General features: G+C 39.8%; 5 protein-coding genes across 5 annotated transcripts in view; 4 read left to right on the plus strand and 1 right to left on the minus strand.

Annotated features, from left to right (window-relative positions):
• Positions 1 to 520, minus strand: part of LOC100638231 (protein C9orf72 homolog) — a 4,111-nt gene extending 3,591 nt beyond the window's left edge. The window contains exon 1 of the mRNA XM_003389800.2: positions 214 to 520. Coding sequence (XP_003389848.2) covers positions 214 to 442 — 229 coding nt within the window. The 5' untranslated portion in view covers positions 443 to 520. The remainder of the gene's footprint in view (positions 1 to 213) is intronic.
• A 115-nt stretch (positions 521 to 635) lies between these two features.
• Positions 636 to 2,990, plus strand: LOC100638359 (ribonucleoside-diphosphate reductase subunit M2 B-like). The gene is made up of 10 exons (XM_011408523.2): positions 636 to 891; positions 951 to 1,086; positions 1,416 to 1,480; positions 1,529 to 1,603; positions 1,664 to 1,735; positions 1,797 to 1,887; positions 1,934 to 2,081; positions 2,278 to 2,437; positions 2,554 to 2,664; positions 2,722 to 2,990. The coding sequence occupies exons 1-10, from the start codon at positions 733 to 735 to the stop codon at positions 2,872 to 2,874; spliced, it is 1,170 nt and encodes a 389-aa protein (XP_011406825.2). The 5' UTR covers positions 636 to 732; the 3' UTR covers positions 2,875 to 2,990.
• A 154-nt stretch (positions 2,991 to 3,144) lies between these two features.
• On the plus strand, positions 3,145 to 4,554 carry LOC100639122 (ras-related protein Rab-3-like). Its single transcript, XM_003389806.3, has 3 exons — positions 3,145 to 3,409; positions 3,863 to 4,012; positions 4,078 to 4,554. The coding sequence occupies exons 1-3, from the start codon at positions 3,219 to 3,221 to the stop codon at positions 4,391 to 4,393; spliced, it is 657 nt and encodes a 218-aa protein (XP_003389854.1). The 5' UTR covers positions 3,145 to 3,218; the 3' UTR covers positions 4,394 to 4,554.
• Positions 4,555 to 4,575: 21 nt separating this feature from the next.
• Positions 4,576 to 6,999, plus strand: LOC100638485 (plasminogen activator inhibitor 1 RNA-binding protein-like). Its single transcript, XM_011408524.2, has 8 exons — positions 4,576 to 4,955; positions 5,000 to 5,210; positions 5,355 to 5,582; positions 5,656 to 5,733; positions 5,792 to 5,863; positions 5,922 to 6,066; positions 6,168 to 6,284; positions 6,338 to 6,999. Exons 1-8 carry the CDS (start codon positions 4,673 to 4,675, stop codon positions 6,809 to 6,811), a joined length of 1,608 nt encoding a protein of 535 aa, XP_011406826.2. The 5' UTR covers positions 4,576 to 4,672; the 3' UTR covers positions 6,812 to 6,999.
• A 221-nt stretch (positions 7,000 to 7,220) lies between these two features.
• On the plus strand, positions 7,221 to 26,092 carry LOC100638612 (dynein heavy chain 8, axonemal). Its single transcript, XM_020002266.1, has 53 exons — positions 7,221 to 7,629; positions 7,686 to 7,770; positions 7,814 to 7,971; positions 8,025 to 8,205; positions 8,267 to 8,476; positions 8,523 to 8,653; positions 8,704 to 8,925; positions 9,135 to 9,652; positions 9,722 to 9,821; positions 9,876 to 10,142; positions 10,186 to 10,353; positions 10,410 to 10,490; positions 10,557 to 10,673; positions 10,723 to 10,993; positions 11,053 to 11,179; positions 11,234 to 11,315; positions 11,365 to 11,506; positions 12,252 to 12,385; positions 12,453 to 12,648; positions 12,713 to 12,858; positions 12,928 to 13,122; positions 13,176 to 13,289; positions 13,348 to 13,602; positions 13,650 to 13,851; positions 13,908 to 14,047; positions 14,095 to 14,394; positions 14,442 to 14,708; positions 14,802 to 15,042; positions 15,108 to 15,358; positions 15,414 to 15,651; positions 15,708 to 17,131; positions 17,183 to 17,686; positions 17,747 to 17,869; positions 17,923 to 18,246; positions 18,329 to 18,529; positions 18,740 to 18,889; positions 18,955 to 19,527; positions 19,576 to 20,127; positions 20,199 to 20,441; positions 20,491 to 21,543; positions 21,607 to 21,804; positions 21,858 to 22,111; positions 22,159 to 22,349; positions 22,417 to 22,538; positions 23,530 to 23,648; positions 23,705 to 23,981; positions 24,039 to 24,191; positions 24,243 to 24,515; positions 24,566 to 24,667; positions 24,732 to 24,892; positions 24,943 to 25,252; positions 25,308 to 25,523; positions 25,570 to 26,092. Exons 1-53 carry the CDS (start codon positions 7,327 to 7,329, stop codon positions 25,972 to 25,974), a joined length of 13,770 nt encoding a protein of 4,589 aa, XP_019857825.1. The 5' UTR covers positions 7,221 to 7,326; the 3' UTR covers positions 25,975 to 26,092.
• The last annotated feature ends 17 nt before the right edge of the window (positions 26,093 to 26,109 follow it).

Genomic DNA, 26,109 nt, shown 5'->3' on the forward strand with positions numbered 1-26,109 from the left:
TTTTAAATAGTACAGGGATTTTGGTCAAATTTTACAAAAATTGACAAGTAGAAAATTCCTCAATTTTATCACATTTTCTGATGCAAATACATGTTCTTATATTGTACAGAAAATTTTAGATGATTCCAATCAAAATTATTTATTCTACAAACATTTAAAATTGATCAAAATTCATCTTAATTAATGAAATAAATCAGTATTATTAATTCTGACCAATCTTCTCATAGTTGCTGCTGACAGACAGTGATGAGTAAAGAGGTGACTGTGCCTGTGGTAGTTCTGGTCCTGTCAATGGAGCACTCAGCCAGACCTTGAGTAGTGTTGGCCCCAGTATATTATCATAGACACAGAGAACCATTGAGCTGAAGTAGGTGTGGTATGGGAGGAGCTCCTTTGGTATACTGTCCTGGGTCTGGAACCCGAGGGACTGTAGGGCAGCCATTGAACACTAGGAGAACTGAATACAAGAGACTCTGAATACAAGACAAGATGCTGTGCAGGTAAGAAGGAGGGGCTGTGAAGTAGGTGTGGCTAGCTATAAATTGATTATTAAGCTTAAATGAGTGGGTATATTTAGTGGGTGAGGTTTATTACATAATTATTATGTAATACCTTATCTCTACTCTGATTGGTCAGTCTATCCCGCCAAATTCAGTGCCCGCCAAGTCTCAGGAAAGAAGAAATCCCTTTCTCTGACTCTCTCTGTTCCTCTCTTCTTGTTAATATTGTCCAATGGCTGCTACTAGAGTCCTGAGAGTTCCTTTAGGCTCCTCCAGCTATAACTCTGAGAACATTCCTCCTCCTCTTCCTCTCTCTGCCACTGGAGGAAAGAAGAAGACTCAGTTACCAATTGAGGAGGACTTTGATAAAATGGCTCCCTTCACCCTCACAGTAAGACCAGCCTCCATTAGTATCCTTATCCATTATTATCCTATCTCTATTACTAACAGAAGGAGCCAATGGAGTCTGAAGGTGTTAAACCAAAGGAGCCAGTCCCTGAGCCATTGCTTGAGGAGAACCCGAGGAGGTTTGTCCTGTTTCCAATACAACACACTGAGATATGGCAGTTCTATAAGAAAGCAGTCGGTAACTACTTTGATAACAATAATTATGATAATAGTTGGTAATAGTTAATGATATTCATTGTCTGTGGTTTTACATTACAATTCATTTCTTGTGTATACATCATGCACTGTTGTTTATCTCTGTCTCTGTCTCTCTCTCTGTCTCTGTCTCTCTCCCTCTCTCTCTCCCTCTCCCTCTCCCTCTCCCTCTCTCTCTCTCTCTCTCTCTCCCTCTCTCTCTCTCTCTCTCTCTCTCTCTCTCTCTCTCTCTCTCTCTCTCTCTCTCTCTCTCTCTCTCTCTCTCTCTCTCTCTCTCTCTCTCTCTCTCTCTCTCTCTCTCTCTCTCTCTAGCTTCTTTCTGGACGGTAGAGGAAGTTGATTTGTCAAAGGATTTACAAGATTGGGAGAAATTAAAAGTATTTAATTTTTAATTAATTAATATTTAATTAATTATTATTAATTAGGAGGAGGAGCGTTATTTCATTAAACACGTATTAGCATTCTTTGCTGCTAGTGACGGGATAGTCAATGAAAACCTGGTATGATTATTATTATAATTAATTAATTAATAATCATTATTATTATTCTTGCCCTGTTAGGTCGAGAGGTTCAGCTCTGAGGTACAGGTAACTGAAGCAAGGTGTTTCTATGGGTTTCAAATAGCAATGGAGGTATAGTTGTAATTATATTTATTTTAAAAAATTATTTATTTTATTTTTTGTTTATTTGTAGAACATTCATTCTGAGATGTACAGTCTACTCATTGATACTTACATCAGTGATAAACATGAAAGTGATTATTTGTTTAACGCAATCGAAAACAGTAAAAACAACAATTTATTATTATTATTATTAATTATTATTAATAGTGCCTTGTGTTAAGAAGAAAGCTGATTGGGCCATCAATTGGATTCAGTCTGAGGATGATTCTTTTGGCGAGAGAGTCATTGCTTTTGCAGCTGTTGAGGGAATATTCTTCTCCGGCTCTTTTGCAGCAATATTCTGGCTCAAGAAACGGTAACTGCAGTTATACAGTACATAAGTACATGTATCAGAATCAGCTCAAGCTTTCTCGTTACATTTTGCAATCAGTTTGTTTGTATAAAATTAATTTTGGATGGACATTTTCACCCATTCTTGCACAAATAGTCAGAGTAGAATCCCCTCCACACTGTACCATTATTGTATAATGATTTGTGTTTCTTCCCTCCAGTGGGTTGATGCCTGGTCTGACATTCTCTAATGAACTGATCAGCAGAGACGAGGGTCTCCATTGTGACTTTGCTTGTCTCATGTACAAGAACCTCATCAACAAACCGACCAGTGAGAGAATAAAACACATCATCACTGACGCTGTACTGATTGAACAAGAGGTAGTACTATTAATAATAATAAGGATGATGCTGCAATACATACATTCTATTTTTAGTATCATTCTATTTTTAGTATCATTCTATTTTTAGTAACATATAACATTGTTTATTTATAGTTTCTGACTGAGGCCCTACCCTGTAACCTCATTGGTATGAACTGTGTCCTAATGAAGCAATACATTGAATTTGTAGCTGACAGACTGCTAGTGGCACTGGATCAACCCAAGGTACTCCTAATATTATGGATACCTTTTTAAATGGAGTCATTGCTGTCTTGTTTTTAGGTGTACAATGTCAGTAATCCTTTTGATTTCATGGAGAATATCTCTCTGGAGGGAAAGACTAATTTCTTTGAGAAGAGGGTCGGTGATTATCAGAAGTCAGGAGTCATGAGTAAGAAGACTGAGCACGTCTTCACTTTAGAGGCAGAGTTTTAAAGAGACAGCAACTGGACTATATAATAAAATTGGCTTTATTTATTTTGACATTTAACAATTTAGCATCTAAATTAGCTTGTCATTTTTTATCCTTAAAAACTATTAATAACACTCCATGCATCCAGTTAACAGACTCTCCAGTACACAGTAATGTAATGTCTAAGAGCAACACAAAGCTCAATTGTCACTTGCTTTGAGTAAAGATGCAGTTATGTTAATGAATGAGTGGGCGTGGCTCATTATCCAGTTAGCCCCGCCCACCAGTATGAATGAAGGAAGTACAGTTACTTCCTCTTGTCAGTTCTTTTCTTGTCTGCTCGTTCTCTCTTTGTTCTCCCTCCATCATGCAGAAAGGTGAAGATGAGACTCTTGATTCTGTCATGGACGTCAACTTTGACTACATGTACAAGATACTGATGGTTGGTAACTCAGGAGTGGGGAAGACAGCTTATGTCTCCAGATACTGCGATGATCACTTCAACCCAGCCTTCATATCAACAGTGGGGATTGACTTTAGAGTAAAGAACCTCATCAGGTATTGACCATATATTCATGTACAGGTATCTTTAGAGTAGCGGCTATATTGTGTATTGTTATAGTTGTATTGAGTTGTATGGTTGTTGTTGTTTTCCATTAATATTGTTAATTATTTCACTTGATAATGTTTTGTTAACAGTGTCACCTCATTAATATACACACATTATATACACCTACTATCATCATTAGTAACATTATACATTATACAGGTATACAGGTACACATTCTACATGGTACATGGTATTATTGCCAGTGTTATTGAATGTGATGATGAGTAAACAGTGTCTGTAGTATTTGTAATGGCTGCCAGATATTAGCAGTAGATACACTCCAGGCTGCCAATTACTAATCACAATAATAATTACTGTGACTATTAATAATAATAATAATAATAATAATAATAATAATGAATTCTCTTTCTACTACCCTCCCTCCCCCTTTCTTCCTCTAGGAATCAGAAACGTATAAAGCTCCAGATATGGGACACAGCTGGTCAGGAGCGCTACCAAGCAATCACCACGGCTTATTATCACGGGGCAATGGGCTTCATCGTAATGTTTGACTTAACCAGTGAAGACACTTTTTCAGCCTGTCGTATGTGGTAAGACACACCCCTCTATTAATAAATAAAAAATTAATAAATAATTAATAATTAATTACCAATAGGATACAGCAGATCAAAGAGATGGCCCTAGAGAATGCTATTATTTTATTAATTGGTAATAAAGTTGATCTAACGGCTCAGCGACAAGTAAGCACTGAGAGCATTGAGGAGTTCACTGACTCACTGGGTATTCACTTCTTTGAGACGAGTGCCAAGGAAAACACTAACATCAAGGAGAGTGCTGAATATCTTGTGGACGCCATCACTCAGAAAATGTCAGAAACGATTGAGAAGAATCCTAACTTCACTCCTCGTGGAGTTAAGCCAAGAGAGACTGCAGTAGCTAATGAGAAACCCTCCGGCTCCTGTGGCTGCTAGAGGAAGGGGAGGGGCTTATTCAAATTTTAGTTCATACATTATTCCAAGTATTTTTATTACTGGCATTCATTATTAATACTTATACTCCATTCATTCATTCATTTTTCATTCATTTCTGTAATACCGCAATAGTTTTAATTAAGCAACTCTTGTTGTAAAAATATTGAAAAAATTCCATGCTGTCAATTAGAGGCTATACGGCAGTTCCTCGTGTTTTCCTAATGGCGGCTTTGGTCTAGCTTCAAGAGATCACATTGAATCGTTTCACAAGAAGGAAAGATGGAGACAGCCTTTAGTGTAGCCACTAACAACAGGTTTGCCTTTTTCATGGACGATGAGGATGACCCTGGGGATGTAACCGGAGGCCAATCCAGTCAAGAGAAGAAAGGGAAGGCTGAAGGGGGAAAGCAGCCACAGCAACCAACCGGAGGCTCTCCTAAGAACAAGGAGAACGGGCAGACTGGGGGCAGCAAAGAGGAGAAGGGGAAGAAGAAAGGAGAGAAGCCACTGGAAGGAAACCGTAAGACTGAGCAGCAGCAGCAAGGGAAGAAGAAGGAGACTGGTTAGTGCATGATACAACATTGGACATTATTGATTAATTAATAGGAGAGAGAGGTCCAGCTAATAAAGATAAGGGACCAGCTGGAGGAGAGAGACAGAGGAACAACCCACCCTCAGGAGGAGGGGGAGGGCCTACCAGCGGGTTTAAGGATAACAGAAGGACCAATGAGGCCAGCGATAGAGAGGGTAGACCACCCAGACAGCAGCAGCAGTATCGGAATAGGGGGAGACTGCCTTCAAAGGAAAACCAGGAAAGGTAATGTGATATAACTAATGAATCTGTTAGTTTGTGAGTTGGTGTAATTGGATGTGGTATGTTCTTTCTTAATTAGTATACTTAATTAAAAATATTAATATTACTGATGATCATTAATAACTTGTTTTATTAATTAATAACTAGTGGTGGTGATGAAGGAGGTGATGATTCAAGACAGACCAGACAGCGTTGGAACAACCGAGAGAGAGGAGACAGACAAGGAGAAAGAGGAGGAGAGAGAGGAGGGGACACTGGAGGGGAGAAGAGATTCAATCCTTTCAGAACCAACAGACCAGGAGGAGGAGGAGGTGGTGGTGGTGGTTTTAGAGGAGGAAAGAGAGAGTTTGAAAGAAGAAGTGGCAGTGATAAAAGGTAACGAGTTCATTAATTAATTAATTAACTATTATTATTATTTTCATTATTATTTTCATTATTATTATTGTAGTTCTGTAAAGGCATTTGATAAGAGAGAAGGGGGCGGGGCCCACAACTGGGGAACTGTCAAAGACGACATGAACACAAAGTAGCCTCCAATAATGATTAATATTAATTAACCTTTTAACAACCAACCGACCCTCTAGTGAATGGGCCACTGATGAACAAGAAGCTGCTACTGATAATAATGCAACTGAACTAAACGAGGAGAATACCAAGTAACTAATTAATTAATTAATTTGTTTGTTTATTTGTTTGTTTGTTTGTTGTTGTTAGTGATCAATCTGAAGTGGTGGAAGGTGAAGGAGAAACAGAGTCCAAGGTAGCCCCTGGCTCTGAAGAGAAGGAGGGGGAGGAGGAGGAGGAGGAGAAAGAGACCCCACAGTTCACCCTGGATGAATACAAGGCCATGCAAGATAAGGTATAGTGGAGTCATACTTGAAACAGTCCATTGTTCAGTTTGTGTTAATTATTGGGGTGTATGGGGGTCATATCTGATCACTTTCTTGCTGATATTTGTAGAAACGAACTGTCCCACTGCACAAAGAGAGACGCCCCGGAGAGAATGAAGACCAAACGAGATGGAAAAACACTTTTGTCTTAGAGAGAAATGAAGCTGAATTCTTCCCTGGAACAAGAGTATGTGATAATGAGACCACACCCATTGTTTAAGCCACACCCACTTTAATTAGGAGATTGTTGAGAAGTACAAGACCTCAGGACGTGAGAAGACAGTCATTGAATCAAGTTTCTTCTTTCGTGACCCCCAGCGGTTCACTGGGGGGCGTGGCGGTGGTCGGGGAGGAGGGACAGGAGGACGTGGTGGGGGACGACGGCCCAGTGATGAACGTAGGGGAAACTTCCGTCGTGGTGACAGGGATGATCGTCGTGATGATCGCCGTGGCGATCGAGATGATCGTCGTGGCGACCGTGATGAACGTCGTGGCGACCGTGATGATCGTCGTGGCGACCGCGATGATCGTCGTGGCGACCGCGATGATCGCCGTGGTGACCGGGATGATCGTCGTGGTGACCGTGATGATCGTCGTGGTGACCGTGATGATCGCAGAGGTGGAGAGCGTAGGCCTCCCAGAGCTCGTGATCGTTCAAACTTCAATGTTGAAGATGAAAAGGACTTTCCTTCCCTCGGGACTGTCAGTGCCTGAAATAAAGTGAACTGCTTCAGTAGTAGCGATAATAATAATTGTTATTATTGTTATCACTACTTATTAATAATTGGTTGATGTACAATGCACAATAATGTTTATTTACAGTATTGTTTGTTGTTATTGTTGTTGTCTACTTTTATTGTAAAGATAATTCCAGATAGTGACATTGTTCTGTGTACAGTTCAGCATCAGATAGACAGTAATCACAGTTTGACTACTGTTACTGTATCAACTGGTGGTTGATGGCTCCCTGCCAGTGAGCAAAGGAAGGAAGATGGATACTACTTGAGTGTAATTTGAGTAGTGACAGTTTGAGGTGCTATTTGTACTAATATCACGGTTTGGCTCCTAATTAATTAAGTGGCTGTAGTCATGGAAACTTTACAAAGACAGCAGCTGCTATTTAATTTGAAAAAAAAGTGGAAGTGTCACCTTCTTGAGGATTCCTTTCATTCCTAACTTCATTTAGTACCTCTTGGTGTAAAGAAGAGAAGAATTGGAAGCTTGTACTAATGACTGATAGTGATCTGGGTGCTACTGTATCCCAGGATGGTCTCTCACCTCAGGACTTTGCTGGAAGCAGTAAGCCTGGAGCTGGACCAGGCCCTGGTGGAGCTAGGAAAGGTCACAGAAAGTCCTTAGTTCAAGCTAATATGGCTGAATCTATGAAACTGAAGCTCCTCCGAGCTAAAGCATTGAGAGATGGACAGAGAGAAAGGCTGGACAGCAGACACAAGTACATGCTGGAGTTTGTCTCTGATCGTTTGAAGCTTGAGCAGCCCGCTGTTGAAGACTTTATGCTTGATGGGGACCAGGTAAGGCTCCACTGCAGTCTGCAGCTTAATCTATGCACCTTTTCTTTAATTTATAGCTGGACCTCTTTGATGAGTTTTTTGCTGTTAATGGTCGTAAAGCAATATTGTTCTTTTATCAAGAAGCAGACACCCCCATATCTAGTAAAACTATTACTATTATGTTTTTATTTATTGTTTTATTTAGATGAGTTGTTGCAGTTTGGTGTTAGTCAGTCTGTTGGCAAGGAGAGAGTGAAGCGTGTTCTTGCTACTGACGGTAGCACTGATCCCATTGATGGTCCCTGTGTATTCTTCCTGAGGCCTAACATCAGGAAAGCCATTACCACCTCAAACATATCTGATGTATGACATTGTTTATTGTTTGCTTGTTTGTTTATTTGTTTGTTTGTTTATAGGAGATATGTGGTGGTTATTTTGACATTAGTAAGAATCAGACTATCCTCCAGGTCATTCAGGATTATTTAAACAAAGTGATGGTTCCTTATCTGACTGCTAAACAAAAGTGGGGGAACCTCTCCCAGCAACAGATTGCAGAGTTCTTTGCTATACTCCAATCATTCAGTCTATTCCTTAACAGTAAGCTATTATAATTAATTATCACTATTATTTTATTATCATTTATTTATTATTATTTTAGGTGCACAGAAGAGTATCAATGATGCTGTTCACTTATCAATGGACACTTCAGTTGATTTGAGTTCACTCTCAACCTCTGAAGGATGCATCAGTGCCTCTAAGAATCCTGACACTGTGACTGGACTGGAGTCATTAGTGTCAGTATGGTGTCAGCAAGTGGAGGATGTACTAGCACAAGGGTCACAGATTAGGAAAGAAGCTGATGATACAGGTAGACATATTGATAATGATGACTGTCATTAATGGTTTATTGATAGGGCCTCTGGCTGAGTTAGAGTATTGGAGGCAGAGAACGTCAAAGTTCTCATACCTAGTGGATCAGATAAAGTCCCAGCCTTGCAGAGGAGTGGTGACTACACTCGGGGCAGCTAAATCAAGAGCTTTAAAAGTACATGAGATGATACTAATAATAACTGTGAATAATAATGTGTGGTACAGGACTGGAGGGAGCTTGATATGCAGGTTACTGATGCAACCAATGAAGCTAAGGATAATCTAAAGTATCTCAATACTTTGGAGAATTTCTGCAAACCACTCTACCGTTGTGACCCTGTGTCCATGCTGGATGCACTACCATCTCTCATTAACACAATACAAATGATCCACTGTGTATCAAGATACTACCACACATCAGAAAGAATGACATCATTGTTTGTTAAGGTGCAATTTATGATGTATTTATGATGTGTAGAAAGTTTGAACTGATTCCAATCAAATTTAGATTTTTTATAAATTTTTAAAGTTTCTCTAAAATTGGACAAAAATCCCTGTACTATATAGTACAAGGATTTTTTGACAAATTTCACCAAAATTGAAAAGGAGAGAATTCCTCAATTATGTTACATATTATGATAATCATTACATGATAGGTCACTAATCAGATGGTCTCTGCCTGCAAGTCCTACATCACTGATAATGACATGTTCAGGGTATGGGACGTTGAGCCTCATGTCCTGGTTAATCGGTTTGATGACTGTACTAAACTCTACAAGCACTACCAGGACTGCTTCCAACAGGCCAAGGACAGGGCAGATAAATCAAAGAGACTCTTTGAAGTCTCTGAAATGTACGTCTTTGGAAAGTTCTCGTCTTTTTGTCGTCGGCTGAAGCAAATTGGAGACATTGTAGAGCTAATGAGACAGTTCAGTGTCCTGAAGCACTCTCGCATTGAGGGGATTGATGTGTATGCTACAAGGTTCTCTCACATCATCTCCTCCATCAAGAAGAAGGTGTACAACCCACTGGACCACAGGAAGATGGAGTTTGTCTCTGACTATGAAGACTTTCAGAGACAAATATCAGAACTAGAGGACACACTAGTGGCCTTCATGGGGACGACCTTCTCTCAAGTACAATCAACACTCCAATCACTCAAACTGATCAAAAGGTACTTGTGTATTAATTGTTGTTTATTGTTGTTTATTGTTGTTATTGTTGTTATTGTTGTTCATGGCAGGTTTCATTCAATGAATCTCAATTGTTTGCGTGAGCCGATTAAAGAGAAGCTAGCTGATATTGTCACTGACTTTCATAAAGACATTGAAGGAGCACAAACTGTAACAATATATAATGATAATAATGATACATTAAACTATTATCACTATTACCAGGCTTACACTAATAATTACAAGAACCCGGTTATTGATCACAACATGCCTCCTATATCAGGAAGGATCCACTGGGCCAGACAGATACTCTTTCACTTAGAGCAGCCAATGGAAATACTCAAAGAATACCAGTCCATCATACAGGGATTCACTAACACTAAACTACTGTATAAGAAATATAACAAGACAGCACTAGTACTGACTGAGTATGAACTGACCTATCATAAGGCATGGATCAAGTACATTAATGAAGGACAGAAACACTTACAGGTAATGATACATTAAGAGTACATTATGGTATATTGTATTGCAGAGTACAGTATTGAAGAGGAGAGAGGGCCAGTGGTATGTTAATATCCACTCCTCCATACCCACCATGCTTGAAGAGGCCAAGTGGATGCAGAGACTAGGACTTTATGTACCAGACACTGTCCACCAGCTGTCAGTAGCTAATGTGAGGTCTAACTATGACCAATTGAAGGTATTCCTTTAAATAATTATTGTATTTATTATGATTATTTTATTTACTTATTTTAGTTATTATTAGAGGAAAGGTCAGAACTATGTCAAAAGATCCCTGATATATTCACTGGAATATTCCAATTCCACATTAGAAAGGTATAGGTGTACTCTACTATTAATGGATGTATTGTGTGCCTGCCTGACTCTGATCTCCTCCTGTAGCTTGATATAGTCCTCAATCCTGGTATCACTCACATCACTTGGATATCCATTAATCTTAAACCATACATTGATACTGCCTTCACTGCATTAAGGGAATTTGAAAGATTTCAAAAGAAGGTACGCACCCATGATTAAACATTATGTATATCTTATTCATAATCTGTAGGTCCTTGATATGTATGAGTATCAGATCCTGGCAGTGTTTGATTCAATGAGCAATACTTCATTATTGAACCTCTCTCCGTCAGAGACAGTCTCCACTGATCAGTTCATATCCAGTGCCAAGGCGACCAGCAAAGAGAGAGGATCCTTCCTTCAGAACTGCAGCTCTAAGATTGAATGCTCAGTACAGGAGCTGCTGGTATTGCTACAAGATAACGCTCTCCTCCCTACCCCTAATGAGGCAGACACCACTGCTGTAGCTCAGGCTAAGAAAGGTCCATAGATACACGTACATTTATTATTATATGGTTTATTAACTGGTTTGTTATTTTAGATGATTTGGAACACTTCAGGAATGAGTCTGAGGATTTATATATTCATTTTCAAAATCGTAATCTTGATGCTATCATCTCATCAGTGAAAGGATCCATTGATCAACTAAGAAGAAGAGTAACTGCTAGGTACATGAACATGAACATTATTTATTATATTTATTCATTTATTCCTATTAATAGTGGCTCTAATGCTAGAGGTATAGACACTTCAAGATTTGTACCTTGTTTTGCTGCTGATGTAGTACTATCAATACCCAATATTGTAAGAAATAGTAATAATAATAAATAGTATAATTTATTAAATAATGTAGGTGATCCAGCCTTCCCTAGAGGACATACAGAATGCAGTGAATACATCAGTTCAGTGTGTGACTGATATTGGACAATACATTCAGCTGTGGACACTGGCCAGTCCTGCATCATCTCTTAATAACACACCACGGAGTGAAGAAAGTAATAATAATACATACATATACTGGTACTGGAGATAGTTGTCATATAAGTACATCAATAAGTATCAGAAAATGTAATAGAAAGTTGGGGTGATTTTGGAGCCATTTTTTGGAAAAACCATGGGCTATAGCCTTGGGTATTTTTCAGATTTTTGCCATTTTTTAAAATGGCTGTAACTTGAAAAATTGAAGTAAGAATCAACTCAAACTTTCTACACAGCATAAGGACATCAATAAGTATCAGAAAATGTACTAAAAAGTTGGGATGATTTCGGAGCCATTTTTTGGAAAAAACCATGGGCTATAAGCCTTGGGTATTTTTCAGATTTTTGCCATTTTTTAAAATGGCTGTAACTTGAAAAATTGAAGTAAGAATCAACTCAAACTTTCTACACAGCATAAGGACATCAATAAGTATCAGAAAATGTACTAAAAAGTTGGGATGATTTCGGAGCCATTTTTTGGAAAAAACCATGGGCTATAGCCTTGGGTATTTTTCAGATTTTTGCCATTCTTTTAAATGGCCGTAACTTGAAAAATTGAAGTCGGAATCAGCTCAAACTTTCTACACAGCATAAGGACATCAATATGTATCAGAAAATATAATAAAAATTTGCGATGATTTTGGAGCCGTTTTTTGGAAAAAACCATGGGCTATAGTACAGGGATTTTGGCCTGATTTTGGAACTACTACTATTATACACAATGTAGCTGACTAGCTGTCATTATATTGTGTGTATTTTTAGCTCCTCATAAGAACATTCGTGGTTCTACTCATGGTTCAACTTACTTCCGGTCCATTCATGAGAGTAAAGATGTACTGAAGGTGATTCACATGCTCTCATCAGTAGTGGTCTCCTGCAGACATGAACTAGCTAAAGTAAGTACTACTGAGTGTTATTAGTTGTGTATCCATGTACATGTACATGTATTTATTATACCTGCAGATATTGGCCCAGTTCACTAAGTATGATCACTTGTACACTCAAGAGCAGTCCAAAGTGATTGCTGATTTCCTCACTGCCAGTAAGCACCTCTCAGACTTTGAGGGAGAGATCAGTCATTATGATAGACTGGAGGCAGAGGAGATTGGATCACTACCTCAACAACTGGCAATAGGACACACCATACTACTCTCCACTGGTAATGTAGTCTATATATGTATATTGTCCCCAGTTTTACTCCTATTTATTCTCCTTACTGATAGATCCATTGAGATTATCATTAACAGTTGAGACTAGAGCATGGAAAGCAGCTTATGGTCGGAGTATGAATGAGAGATACAGATCAAGCATGGACCATATTGTAACCTTTGTATCAGACTACAGCAAGAGACTGAGCAGACCTATCAAAGTGAAGTCATCAAGTGTTGCTGTTGCTGTTGTTTACTGTCTTGTTTTTGTTGTTTTTGTTGTTGTTTAGGATCTTGAAGATGTTAGGATGATGATGGCTTGTCTAGAGGAGGTCCGTGATGCCCAGATTGGTATTGACATGGAACTCTCTCCCATTGAAGACTCTTATGCCTTCCTCCACAAGTGTGGAGTGACTGTAGCTAAGGAAGAGGTGGAGAGAGTTGACTCATTGAGATACTCTTTTAAAAGATTATTGAGTCAAGCAGTAAGTGAACAGTATAAGGACTGCCTGACTGAGTCCTTTCTCCTTTATTGTAGAGTAAAGTCCAGTTGGAGCTGGTAGAGATACAGCCTCAGTTCAAGACTAACCTGCTGGAGAGTGTGGAGACATACAGGACCAACCTGACATCATTTGCAGCCAATTATAAATCAGTGAGTTCATACTGCTAGTACACATACAGTATCAGCTAGTGTATACTTCTCATGCTAGTCTGGCCCAATGGTGTCTGGGTTGCACCCAAGAGAAGCTAGTGAAAGACTCACCACATTCCAGGGTCAGTTTGATGAGCTCTGGTCAAAGTACCTCACGTACTCCGGAGGAGAGAAGCTCTTTGGTATGTCAGTAACTGACTATCCTGAACTGCAGAATGTGAGGAAGGAACTGGGTCTGCTCCAGAAACTGTATGGACTGTATAACACAGTCATTGATACTGTTGACAGCTATTATGATCTACTGTGGACTGAGGTAGAGCTACACTGAGGGATTATTATTAACAATTATAATGTGCGTAGGTTGATATTGAGAAGATTAATAATGAGTTGATTGAGTTTCAGAACCGCTGTCGTAAACTGCCCAAGGGACTGAAGGAGTGGCAGGCTTTCAATGACTTGAGGAAGAAGATTGATGACTTTAACGAGACCTGCCCACTACTGGAACTGATGTCTAACAAAGCAATGAAAGAGAGGCACTGGGGAAGAATATCAACACTTACTGGTAAACAATAACAACAACAATAAACAGCAACAACTTGTTTGTTTGTTTGTTTGCAGGTCATTCTTTTGATGTGCAGTCTGAGAACTTTCAATTGCGGCACATTATGGAGGCCCCACTGCTGCAGAATAAAGATGATATTGAAGACATCTGTATATCAGCTGTGAAGGAGAAGGACATTGAAGCAAAACTAAAACAAGTACTTTTTATTGATAATGTACATAATAATTAATGCTGTTATTTCAGGTTGTCACTGATTGGAGTGTACAAAGTTTAAGTTTTTCAGAGTTCAAGACGAGAGGAGAATTATTACTGAAAGGAAATGAAACCAGTGAAATAGTTGGACTAATGGAGGACTCCCTAATGGTCCTTGGGTCTTTAATGTCCAACAGATACAATGCTCCTTTTAAGAAAGAGATTGCTCTCTGGGTACAGAAACTGTCCAACACTTCAGACATCATTGAGAACTGGTTGACCGTACAGAACCTCTGGGTCTACCTGGAGGCTGTCTTTGTAGGAGGAGACATTGCAAAACAACTACCTAAAGTATGTGTAATCTACAAGTGACAGTATTGGCATTGTGTACATAATAGGAAGCTAAAAGGTTTCAGAACATAGACAAGTCCTGGGTTAAGATAATGACTAAAGCTCATGAGACTCCTAATGTGGTCCAGTGCTGTGTGGGGGATGAGACACTGGGACAACTACTCCCTCACCTCCTGGAGCAACTGGAGCTCTGCCAGAAATCATTGACTGGTTACCTTGAGAAGAAGAGGCTGGTCTTCCCTCGGTTCTTCTTTGTGTCTGACCCAGCACTACTGGAGATACTGGGACAAGCTTCAGACTCACACACTATACAGGTATGTAGTATGTACATGTACATGTTTAATATGTACATGTACATATTAAACATGTACAGTGCAGTGTTATTCAAGAGGTGCATCCCTCCATAGGCTCATTTGCTGGGAGTGTTTGACAATGTGAAGAGTGTAGTGTTCCATGAGAAGGACTATGACAGGATACTGGCCATCAGTTCAAGAGAGAGTGAGACCATTCAACTAGAGAATGCAGTAATGGCACAGGGCAATGTTGAGGTCTGGCTGGGACAACTACTCAATGAAGCAATGTCTTCTCTTCATGGAGTCATCAGAGATGCATCAAGAGCTATTGGATCATCATCTTTTGAACTATTAGGTACTTTTATACATAAACCCTGCCTCCAGATATAGTGCATTGATTATGGACTTGTTCTTTTGTAGAGTTCATTAACAGTTTCCCTGCTCAAGTTGGTCTCCTCGGTATTCAGATGATGTGGACGAGGGACTCTGAGGTGGCACTGAGAGGAGCTAGGTCAGACAAGAAGATAATGACTGCTACTAACGCCTTCTTCCTTGAAATGCTCAACAAACTGATTGAAGTGACTACAAGAGATCTAACTAAATTTGACAGAATCAAGTTTGAGACTTTAATCACAATTCACGTACACCAAAGAGATATATTCAATGATCTGGTAAGTAATGTACATGTACAGTACATCATTGTTGCATTATCATCATCATTATTAGGTGCGTATGTTTGTTAAATCAGTGAATGATTTTGAGTGGCTAAAGCAGAGCAGGTTTTATTTCAATGAGGACACTGATGAGACCATCATATCAATAACTGACGTTAACTTTAAGTACCAGAATGAGTTCCTAGGCTGCACTGATAGACTGGTCATCACTCCATTGACTGACAGGTGTTATATAACACTAGCACAAGCACTGGGAATGTCTATGGGAGGAGCCCCTGCTGGACCTGCAGGTATGCATAACTATTTATTCATTTATTTATTTATTTATTTATCACCGGTACATTAGGTACTGGTAAGACTGAGACTACAAAGGATATGGGTAAAGCCCTGGGGAAGTATGTGGTTGTGTTCAATTGTTCGGATCAAATGGACTTTAGAGGATTAGGACGAATATACAAAGGATTGGCCCAGTCTGGCTCCTGGGGCTGCTTTGATGAGTTCAATAGAATAGAACTACCAGTACTGTCAGTAGCAGCTCAACAGATATACATTGTACTCACCTGTAAGAAGGAAAGGAAGGCACAGTTTATATTCACTGATGGAGATGTGGTTGATATGAACCCTGAGTTTGGTATCTTCCTGACAATGAACCCGGGCTATGCTGGGAGACAAGAGCTGCCTGAAAATCTCAAGATACAGTTCCGTACTGTAGCCATGATGGTACCTGACAGACAGATCATAATGAGAGTCAAACTGGCCTCCTGTGGCTTTATTGAGAATATCATTTTAGCACAAAAGTTCTTCACTTTATACAAACTGTGTGAGGAGCAGCTCACAAAGCAGGTCCATTATGACTTTGGACTGAGGAACATTCTCTCAGTATTGAGAACCCTTGGATCAGTAAAGAGGGCTAACCCACAGGACAGTGAGAGCACCATTGTGATGAGAGTACTGAGAGACATGAACCTCTCTAAACTAGTGGATGAGGATGAGCCATTGTTCCTCTCCCTCATCAATGATCTCTTCCCTGGTATTACACTAGAGAAGGCAGGCTACCCTGACCTTGAGGCCTCCATTGATAATCGTGTGACTGAAGTGGGTCTTATCAATCATCCCACATGGACTCTTAAATTGATCCAGTTGTTTGAGACCCAGCGGGTCCGTCATGGTATGATGGTCCTCGGTCCCAGTGGTGCTGGTAAGACCTGCTGCATACACACACTCATGAAAGCAATGACCGACTGTGGTGAGCCTCACAGGGAGATGAGGATGAATCCAAAAGCAATAACTGCTCCTCAAATGTTTGGACGTCTTGATGTAGCCACTAACGACTGGACTGATGGTATATTCTCCACTTTATGGAGACGGACCCACAAGTCAAAGAAAGGAGAGCACATATGGTTAGTGCTTGATGGACCGGTTGATGCAATATGGATAGAGAACCTCAACAGTGTACTGGACGATAACAAGACCCTCACACTGGCTAATGGTGACCGTATACCAATGGCTCCTGACTGTAAGATTGTCTTTGAGCCACACAATATAGACAATGCCTCCCCAGCCACTGTATCTCGTAATGGTATGGTCTACATGAGCTCCTCTGCTCTTGATTGGAGGCCGATACTGCAAGGATGGCTCACCTCTAGATCTGAGCTGGAGAGAACTGTCCTCTGGGAGCTGTTTGATAAATCATTTGAACCAGTCCTGACCTACACCAGACTCAACCTTGAGGCTAAGATGGACGTACTGGAGTGTAACTACATCAAACAAGTAATTAAATAATTACCAATTCATTATTATTATCATTATTATCTATAATAGGCGACTGATCTGCTAGAGGGCCTAGTGCCACAGGAACAAGACCAGACAATGTCTAAAGAATATTTAGAGAAGTTGTACATATTTGCATTAATGTGGAGTGTGGGGGCCCTACTGGAGCTTGATGACAGAGCAAAGATGGAGTCCTTCTTAGTAGATCAGGGAACACTAGCACTGCCTCCAGTAAAGGACAATGAGACCATATTTGAGTACCTGGTGGATGAGACTGGCCAGTGGCAGCACTGGTCCTGCAGGGTAGAGGAGTACAACTATCCATCGGATCATGTTCCAGAGTATGCTTCAATCCTAGTCCCTAATGTTGATAACGTGAGGACCACATTCCTAGTGGATACCATAGCCAAACAGAATAAAGCAATACTACTCATTGGGGAACAGGGAACAGCTAAGACTGTAATGGTACAAGGATATGCTACCAGATATGATCCTGAGCAGCACCTCTTTAAATCATTTAACTTCTCTAGTGCCTCTACTCCTGCTCTGTTCCAAGTAAGAGTACCAATACATGTATATAGTTGTATTACTATTATTATTGTTTGTTGTTTGTAGAGGACAATAGAGAGTTATGTTGATAAGAGGGTTGGTAATACTTATGGTCCTCCTGCTGGTCGTAAGATGACAGTCTTTGTTGATGATATCAACATGCCAGTGATCAATGAGTGGGGAGACCAGGTACTGTAGAAAGAGCCCAGTGTATATTCATTATTATTATTATTCATTGACAGGTTACTAATGAGATAGTGAGACAGTTGATGGAAATGAAAGGATTCTACAGTCTAGAGAAACCAGGAGACTTCACTCATATTGTTGATATTCAGCTAATGGCAGCCATGATTCATCCTGGAGGAGGTAGAAATGACATACCAGAGAGACTCAAGAGGCAGTTCACCATATACAACTGTACACTGCCTTCTAATGCTTCAATTGATAAGATATTTGGAGTCATTGGGTCAGGATATTTCTGCACTGACAGAGACTTCACTTCTGAAGTACAGTCCATTGTTCAGAAACTAGTCCCCTGTACCAGAGTACTCTGGCAAAAGACAAAGGTATGATATGATCACTGTATAGCTTTTGTAGTTATGATAATATTGGAATGACTAATAATGTTACTATTGTACATTGCTACAGATTAAAATGCTACCTACACCAGCAAAGTTTCATTATATATTCAATTTACGTGATTTGTCAAGGATATGGGAGGGGATGCTACTGGTCTGTGCCCCTGAGTGTGACACTCTTGATAAGATCATCAGCTTATGGTGTCATGAGTGCTCCAGAGTCATTGCTGATAGGTTCACTAATGAACAAGACTGTCAATGGTTTGAAGATGTAAGGAAATGAATAATAACAATAGATCAATAGTGATTTGTGTGAAAAGTTTGAGCTGATTTTAATGAATATTAGATTTTTTTACAAATTTTTAAAGTTGCTCCAAAATCAAGCTAAAGCCCCTGTACTATAGTGCAGAGATTTTGGCCAAATTTTGCCAAAAATAAAAAGGAGAGAATTCTCAATTTTTATTACAATTTCTTATTATAGACAATGGAGAAGGTCCTCATTGATGAGTTGGGTTCTGGTACTGTGTTTCCGGAGAGACCTTTCTTTGTTGATTTCTTGAGAGATGCTCCTGAAGCTACTGGAGATGAGCCTGATGATGCTGACCTGGAGGCACCTAAAGTCTATGAAAAGGTAAACCACAGGAACAAACAAGAACAATGGGATATCAATCATACTTGTACTGTACTGTACTGTAGGTTCCTTCATTTGAGTTCTTATCAGACAAGTTGTCCTATTACATGCAGCAGTATAATGACACTGTTAGGGGTGGCTCCATGGATATGGTGTTCTTCAATGATGCAATGATTCACCTGGTGAAGATATCAAGGATAATAAGGACTGACAGAGGTAATGCTCTCCTGGTTGGAGTAGGAGGATCCGGTAAACAATCATTAACAAGACTAGCTTCATTCATTGCTGGCTACAAGACCTTTCAAATAACACTCAGTCGTTCTTATAATGCCAACAACCTAATGGAGGACCTCAAGTACCTCTACCGTACTGCTGGTCTCCAAGGGAAGGGTATTACATTTATATTCACTGATAATGAAGTGAAGGAGGAAGGATTCCTGGAGTATCTCAATAATGTCCTCTCGTCTGGTGAAGTGTCTAATCTCTTTGCTAGAGATGAACTGGATGAGATCACTGGTGAGCTGATACCAATAATGAAGAGACAGTACCCCAAGAGACCGCCCACACAAGAGAACCTTTATGAGTACTTTATATCAAGAGCAAGGAGGAACCTTCATGTGGTCCTGTGCTTCTCACCTGTAAGTACATTAATACAATGATGGATGATACTCTTCTATTTCCAATAGGTTGGTGAGAAGTTTCGTAATCGTGCCTTGAAGTTCCCCGGGTTGATCAGTGGCTGTACAATGGACTGGTTCAGTCGATGGCCTAAAGATGCCCTCATAGCAGTGGCCCATCACTTCCTCAATGCTTATGATATTGTGTGTACCGAGACTGTCAAGAAACAAGTAGTGCAAGCTATGGGAGAGTTCCAGGACTTTGTGGCTGAGAATTGTGTTGGGTATTTTGATCGTTTCCGTCGTTCGGTCCACGTGACTCCTAAATCATACCTGTCCTTCATATCCAGTTACAAGACAGTTTATAAAGAGAAGAAGTCACAGATTGGAGAGCTGGCTGACCGAATGAACACTGGTCTTGATAAACTAGTGGAAGCCAGTGAGTCCATTGCTCAGCTTTCAAAGGATCTTGTAGTGAAGGAGAAGGAGCTGGCCATAGCATCAGAGAAAGCTGGTAAGGTACTGATTGAAGTAACAGCAAAGGCTCAGGCTGCAGAGAAAGTGAAGGCATCAGTTCAGACTGTGAAAGATAAGGCACAAGCTCTAGTGGATGATATTAATGTAAGAATAACATGTATGATGGGGCTAATTTTGACTTACTATTATTATTATTATTATTATTACTGTTATAGGCTGATAAAGAGATTGCTGAAGAAAAGTTAGAAGCTGCTCGTCCTGCACTAGAAGAAGCCGAGTCAGCACTTCAGACGATAAAAGCTGCCGACATATCAACAGTTAGGAAACTAGCCAAACCACCTCACCTTATCATGAGGATAATGGACTGTGTACTGATACTCTTCCAAAGGAGACTGGACCTAATGCAGCAGGACCCTGAGAAACCAGGGCCCAAACCATCATGGGGAGAATCACTTAAAGTAGTTTTATACTTACTTATTTATTTATGAATTTTGTTTTTTTGTTTAGTTGATGAGTCAGCAAGGTTTTATGACAGGTTTACAAACCTTCCCCAAGGACTCCATCAATGAAGAGACTGTTGAACTATTAGCTCCATACCTTGACATGGAGGACTATACACTGGAAACTGCTAAGAAAGTGTGCGGTAACGTAGCAGGACTACTCTCCTGGACAAGAGCAATGTCTGTATTCTATGGCATCAATAAGGAGGTGCTTCCACTGAAAGCTAATCTTGTAGTGCAGGAAGGAAGACTGGCCATTGCTAACCAGGACCTGGCCAAGGCTCAGGCTCAACTGGATGAGAAACAACGTGAGCTGGATGAAGTACAGGCCCAATATGACACAGCAATGAGAGAGAAACAAGCTCTCATTGATGATGCTGAAGCCTGCAGGAAGAGAATGACTGCAGCTACTGCACTGATTGATGGACTGGCTGGGGAAAAGGACAGATGGACACTGCAAAGTAAAGAGTTCCAGGAACAGATTGGAAGACTAGTAGGAGATGTACTCCTGGCCACTGGGTTCCTCTCTTACTCAGGACCTTTCAATCAAGAGTATCGTAACATACTGATGAGCGGCTGGGAGAAGGAACTGAGTAAAAGAAGCATTCCTTACTCACAGGACCTGAACATCACTGGGATGCTAGTGGATAATGCCACCATTGGAGAATGGAACCTTGAAGGACTACCAAACGATGAGCTATCAATACAGAATGGACTCATTGCAACCAAAGCTACAAGATACCCGCTACTGGTTGATCCACAAGGACAAGGAAAGACTTGGATTAAGAACAGAGAGAAAGAGAACGGACTCCAAGTGACGACACTGAACAACAAGTACTTTAGGACTCACCTTGAGGACTCACTCTCTCTTGGTAAGCCACTACTGATAGAGGACAGTGGGGAGGAACTGGACCCAGCACTGGATAATGTACTGGAGAAGAACTTTATAAAGTCAGGATCAACTTATAAAGTGAAAGTTGGGGATAAGGAGGTTGATGTAATGAATGGATTTAAACTGTATGTAACTACCAAACTAGCCAACCCTTCATACACTCCTGAAGTATGTGATCCTTATCTACAGTACATGTATACTGTACATGCATTGGTATATCCTTCACTATAGATCAGTGCTCGTACTGCTATCATTGATTTCACTGTTACAATGAAAGGACTTGAGGATCAGTTACTGGGGCGTGTTATTCTAACAGAGAAACAAGAACTGGAGGCCGAGAGAGTTAAACTGATGGAGGAGGTCACTGCTAACAAGAGGAAAGTAAAGGAACTGGAGGATAATTTACTGTATCGATTAACATCAACAAAGGTATAATACCTACCATTATACATGTACCTCTATTATACAGGTGCTATTGTTAGGGGTCTCTGGTTGATGATGAGACATTGATTGATGTGTTGAAGATTACCAAACAGACAGCACTTGAAGTGAATGAGAAGCTTGAGATAGCAGCAGAGACTGAGATAAAGATCAACACAGCAAGAGAAGAGTACAGACCAGTGGCTGCCAGAGGCTCCATACTCTACTTCCTTATTGTTGAAATGTCTGTAGTTAATGTCATGTACCAAACATCACTGAGACAGTTCCTCGGTGTGTTCGACCTATCAATGGAAAGGTCAATCATTAATTAATGATTATTAATTAATGGATGGTTTATTGTAGGTCAGAGAAGTCTCCGTTTGCTAGCAAGCGTATTCAAAATATCATTGAATATTTAACCTTCATGGTGTTCAAGTACACCTGCAGGGGACTCTATGAGAATCATAAGTTCCTGTTCACACTATTACTGCCATTGAAGATCAGCCTACAGTCCGGAGCACTCAAACACAATGAACTACAGACATTTATTAAAGGTATTCTATTATTTATTATCATTTTCATTATCATCATCATCATTATTATTATCATTATTGTTATTAGGTGGTGCAGCTCTTGATCTAAAGGCTTGTCCTCCTAAACCAGCTAAATGGATAATGGACATGATTTGGCTCAATCTTGTGTCTCTCAGTAAACTGCCTCAATTCTCTCAAATACTGGATCAAGTAAGTGGAACTCTTCACTTCTGATGCATATACATGTACTTATGTTGTGTAGAAAGTGTGAGCTGATTCCAATCAAGTTTGGATTTTTTATGATTTTTTAAAGTTGGTCCAAAATTGGCCAAAAGTCCCTGTACTATAGTACAGGGATTTTTGTCAAATTTCACAAAAATTGAAAAGTAGAAAATTCTTCAATTTTATTACATTTCCTGATGCATATACATGTACTTATGTTGTGTGGAAAGTTTGAGCTGATTTTGATCAAGTTTGGATTTTTTATGATTTTTTAAAGTTGCTTCAAAATCGGACAAAAGTCCCTGTACTATATAGTACAGTGATTTTTGTCAAATTTCACCAAAATTGAAAAGTAAAAAATTGCTCAATTTTATTACATTTCCTGATGCATATACATGTACTTATGTTGTGTGGAAAGTTTGAGCTGATTCCGATCAAGTTTGGATTTTTTATGATTTTTTAAAGTTGCTCCAAAATCGGACAAAAGTCCCTGTACTATAGTGCAGGGATTTTTGTCAAATTTCACCAAAAATGGAAAGTAGAAAATTCCTCAATTTTATTACATTTCCTGATGCATATACATGTACTTATGTTGTGTGGAAAGTTTGAGCTGATTCCGATCAAGTTTGGATTTTTTATGATTTTTTAAAGTTGCTTCAAAATCGGACAAAAGCCCCTGTACTATAGTACAGTGATTTTTGTCAAATTTCACCAAAATTGAAAAGTAAAAAATTCCTCAATTTTATTACATTTCCTGATGCATATACATGTACTTATGTTGTGTGGAAAGTTTGAGCTGATTCCGATCAAGTTTGGATTTTTTATGATTTTTTAAAGTTGCTCCAAAATTGGACAAAAGTCCCTGTACTATAGTACAGGGATTTTGGTTTAATTTTGCCAAAATTGAAAAGGAGAGACTTCTTCATTTATACTGTACAGTTCCACAGTGTATTTATGTACTTGTTGTACTTGTCCTCAGGTATCAAGGAATGACAGAGCCTGGAAGGTTTGGTTTGATAAGGAGGCACCAGAGGAAGCTCAGATACCAGGAGGATACAACATGGCACTGGACTCATTCAGGAAACTCTTATTGATAAGGTATACAGTAGGCAGCCATTATAATGATAGTATTTATGTGTAATGTGTATATGCAGGAACTGGTGCCCTGACAGGACATTAGCTCAAGCCCGTAAGTACATCAGTGAGTCAATGGGAGAGAAGTATGCTGAAGGAGTCATACTGGATCTTGAAGCAACTTGGGAAGAGTCTAATCCAAGAGTTCCTCTTATCTGCTTCCTGTCAATGGGATCAGACCCTACAACCAACATTGAGGGACTGGCTAAGAAGCTTAAACTAGAGTGCAGAGCTATATCAATGGGACAAGGACAGGAAGTACATGCAAGGAGACTGCTACAGCAATGCATCACTGCAGTAAGAGCTAGTGTACTGTACTTGTATTAGTATATTGATGGTACTCTATTACTCTAGGGTGGATGGGTATTGCTACAAAACTGTCATCTTGGATTGGATTTCATGGATGAGCTACTGAACACTATTCTTGAGGCAGAGTCTATTCATGATTCATGTAGAGTATGGATCACTACTGAAGTACATCCTAAATTCCCAATATCACTGCTCCAGGTAAACAACAGTTATTATTATTAATGTTATTATTATTATGTTTATTAATAGACCAGTATAAAGTTTACTAATGAACCTCCTCAAGGAGTTAAAGCTGGGCTCAAGAGGACCTATGCTGGTATCAGTCAGGAACAGCTTGACATCAGTAACCTCCCCCAGTGGAAGCCAGTCCTGTATGCAGTGGCCTTCCTCCACACTACAGTACAGGAGAGGAGGAAGTATGGGCCACTGGGCTGGAATATACCCTATGAGTTCAATCAAGCTGACTTCTCTGCTAGTGTACAATTCATACAGAACCACCTTGATGACATTGATCCTAAGAAGGTATTGGATTATTAATTATTTAATCAATTAATTGATTAATTAATTAATAGGGTATTTGTTGGAATACTGTCCGGTACATGTTAGGTGAGGTTCAATATGGTGGGCGTGTCACTGATGATTATGATAAGAGACTATTAAACACTTATGCTAAAGTAAACAAAAACAACAACAATTGTTATTATTATTATTATTATTATTATTTATTACTGTATATAGGTATGGTTTGGTGACCACATGTTCAGTGATACATTTTCATTCTACAAAGGATACAGCATCCCTCAGTGTAGAACTGTTGATCAGTTCAAGGAGGCCATTGAACAACTACCACTAGTAGACTCACCTGAAGCATTTGGACTCCACCCTAATGCTGACATAACGTATGTACACAATACCAACCATATCCTTCCTCTAGTTTAATGTACAATAGGTACCAGAGCAACATGGCTAAAGAGATACTGGATACAATAATGAGCATCCAACCAAAGGACAGCAGTGGAGGAGGAGGAGAGACCAGAGAGTCAGTAGTGGGTAGACAGGCGAGTGACATGTTAGAGAAACTACCTCCAGACTACATACCTCATGAAGTGAAGAGCAGGCTAGTTAAGATGGGAGCAATGTCTTCAATGAATATATTCCTGAGACAAGAGATTGACAGAATGCAGCGAGTGATATCACTAGTAAGGACAACACTGGTGGACTTACAACTGGCTATTGAAGGAACCATCATCATGAGTGAAGTAAGAACACTAGCTCCTATCATTAACTATTATTATATGATGGATATGTATATAGGGACTGAGAGATGCACTGGATTGCATGTTTGATGCTAAAGTACCTGATGTATGGCGGAAGGTTTCATGGGAATCATCAACTCTTGGCTTCTGGTTCACTGAACTCCTGGAGAGAAACGGACAGTTCTCTTCATGGATATTCACATCACGTCCCAACGTGTTCTGGATGACCGGGTTCTTCAATCCTCAAGGATTCCTCACAGCAATGAGACAAGAGGTAACACTTGATATATTATTAATGATGATACTGGAATGTTTAATAGGTGACAAGGGCTCATAAAGGCTGGGCACTGGATACAGTAGTATTGGAGAATGATGTCACTAAAATGTTGAAAGAGGATGTGAACTGTCCACCAAATGAAGGAGTCTATGTACACGGACTGTTCCTTGATGGAGCTGGCTGGGACAGAAGAGGCTGCAGACTAACTGAACCATCAGCTAAAGTGCTGTTCACATCTCTACCAGTGATACACCTGTATGCTGTTAATATTGGGGACCAGATCCGTGATCCTAGGAACTACTTCTGTCCAGTGTACAAGAAGCCACGAAGGACTGACCTGACCTACATCACTGCAGTTAAACTGAGGACACCATCAGCTCCTGTACATGCAGCCAACCCTGACTACTGGATACTCAGAGGAGTAGCTTTACTCTGTGACATTAAGTAGAGAACAATAGAACAACTATATATAACTGAACTGTAGCTGTAGGAGCTAGTAGTTATTAACTCTAGTTATTAACATTAGTTATTAGTTTGTAGTTATTAACAGTGGTTATTAAATACTAGTTATTAGTTTAAAATG

The sequence above is a fragment of the Amphimedon queenslandica genome, unplaced genomic scaffold (genome assembly GCF_000090795.2).
Source record: "Amphimedon queenslandica unplaced genomic scaffold, v1.1 AMPQUscaffold_12947, whole genome shotgun sequence".
Lineage (NCBI taxonomy): Eukaryota > Metazoa > Porifera > Demospongiae > Haplosclerida > Niphatidae > Amphimedon > Amphimedon queenslandica.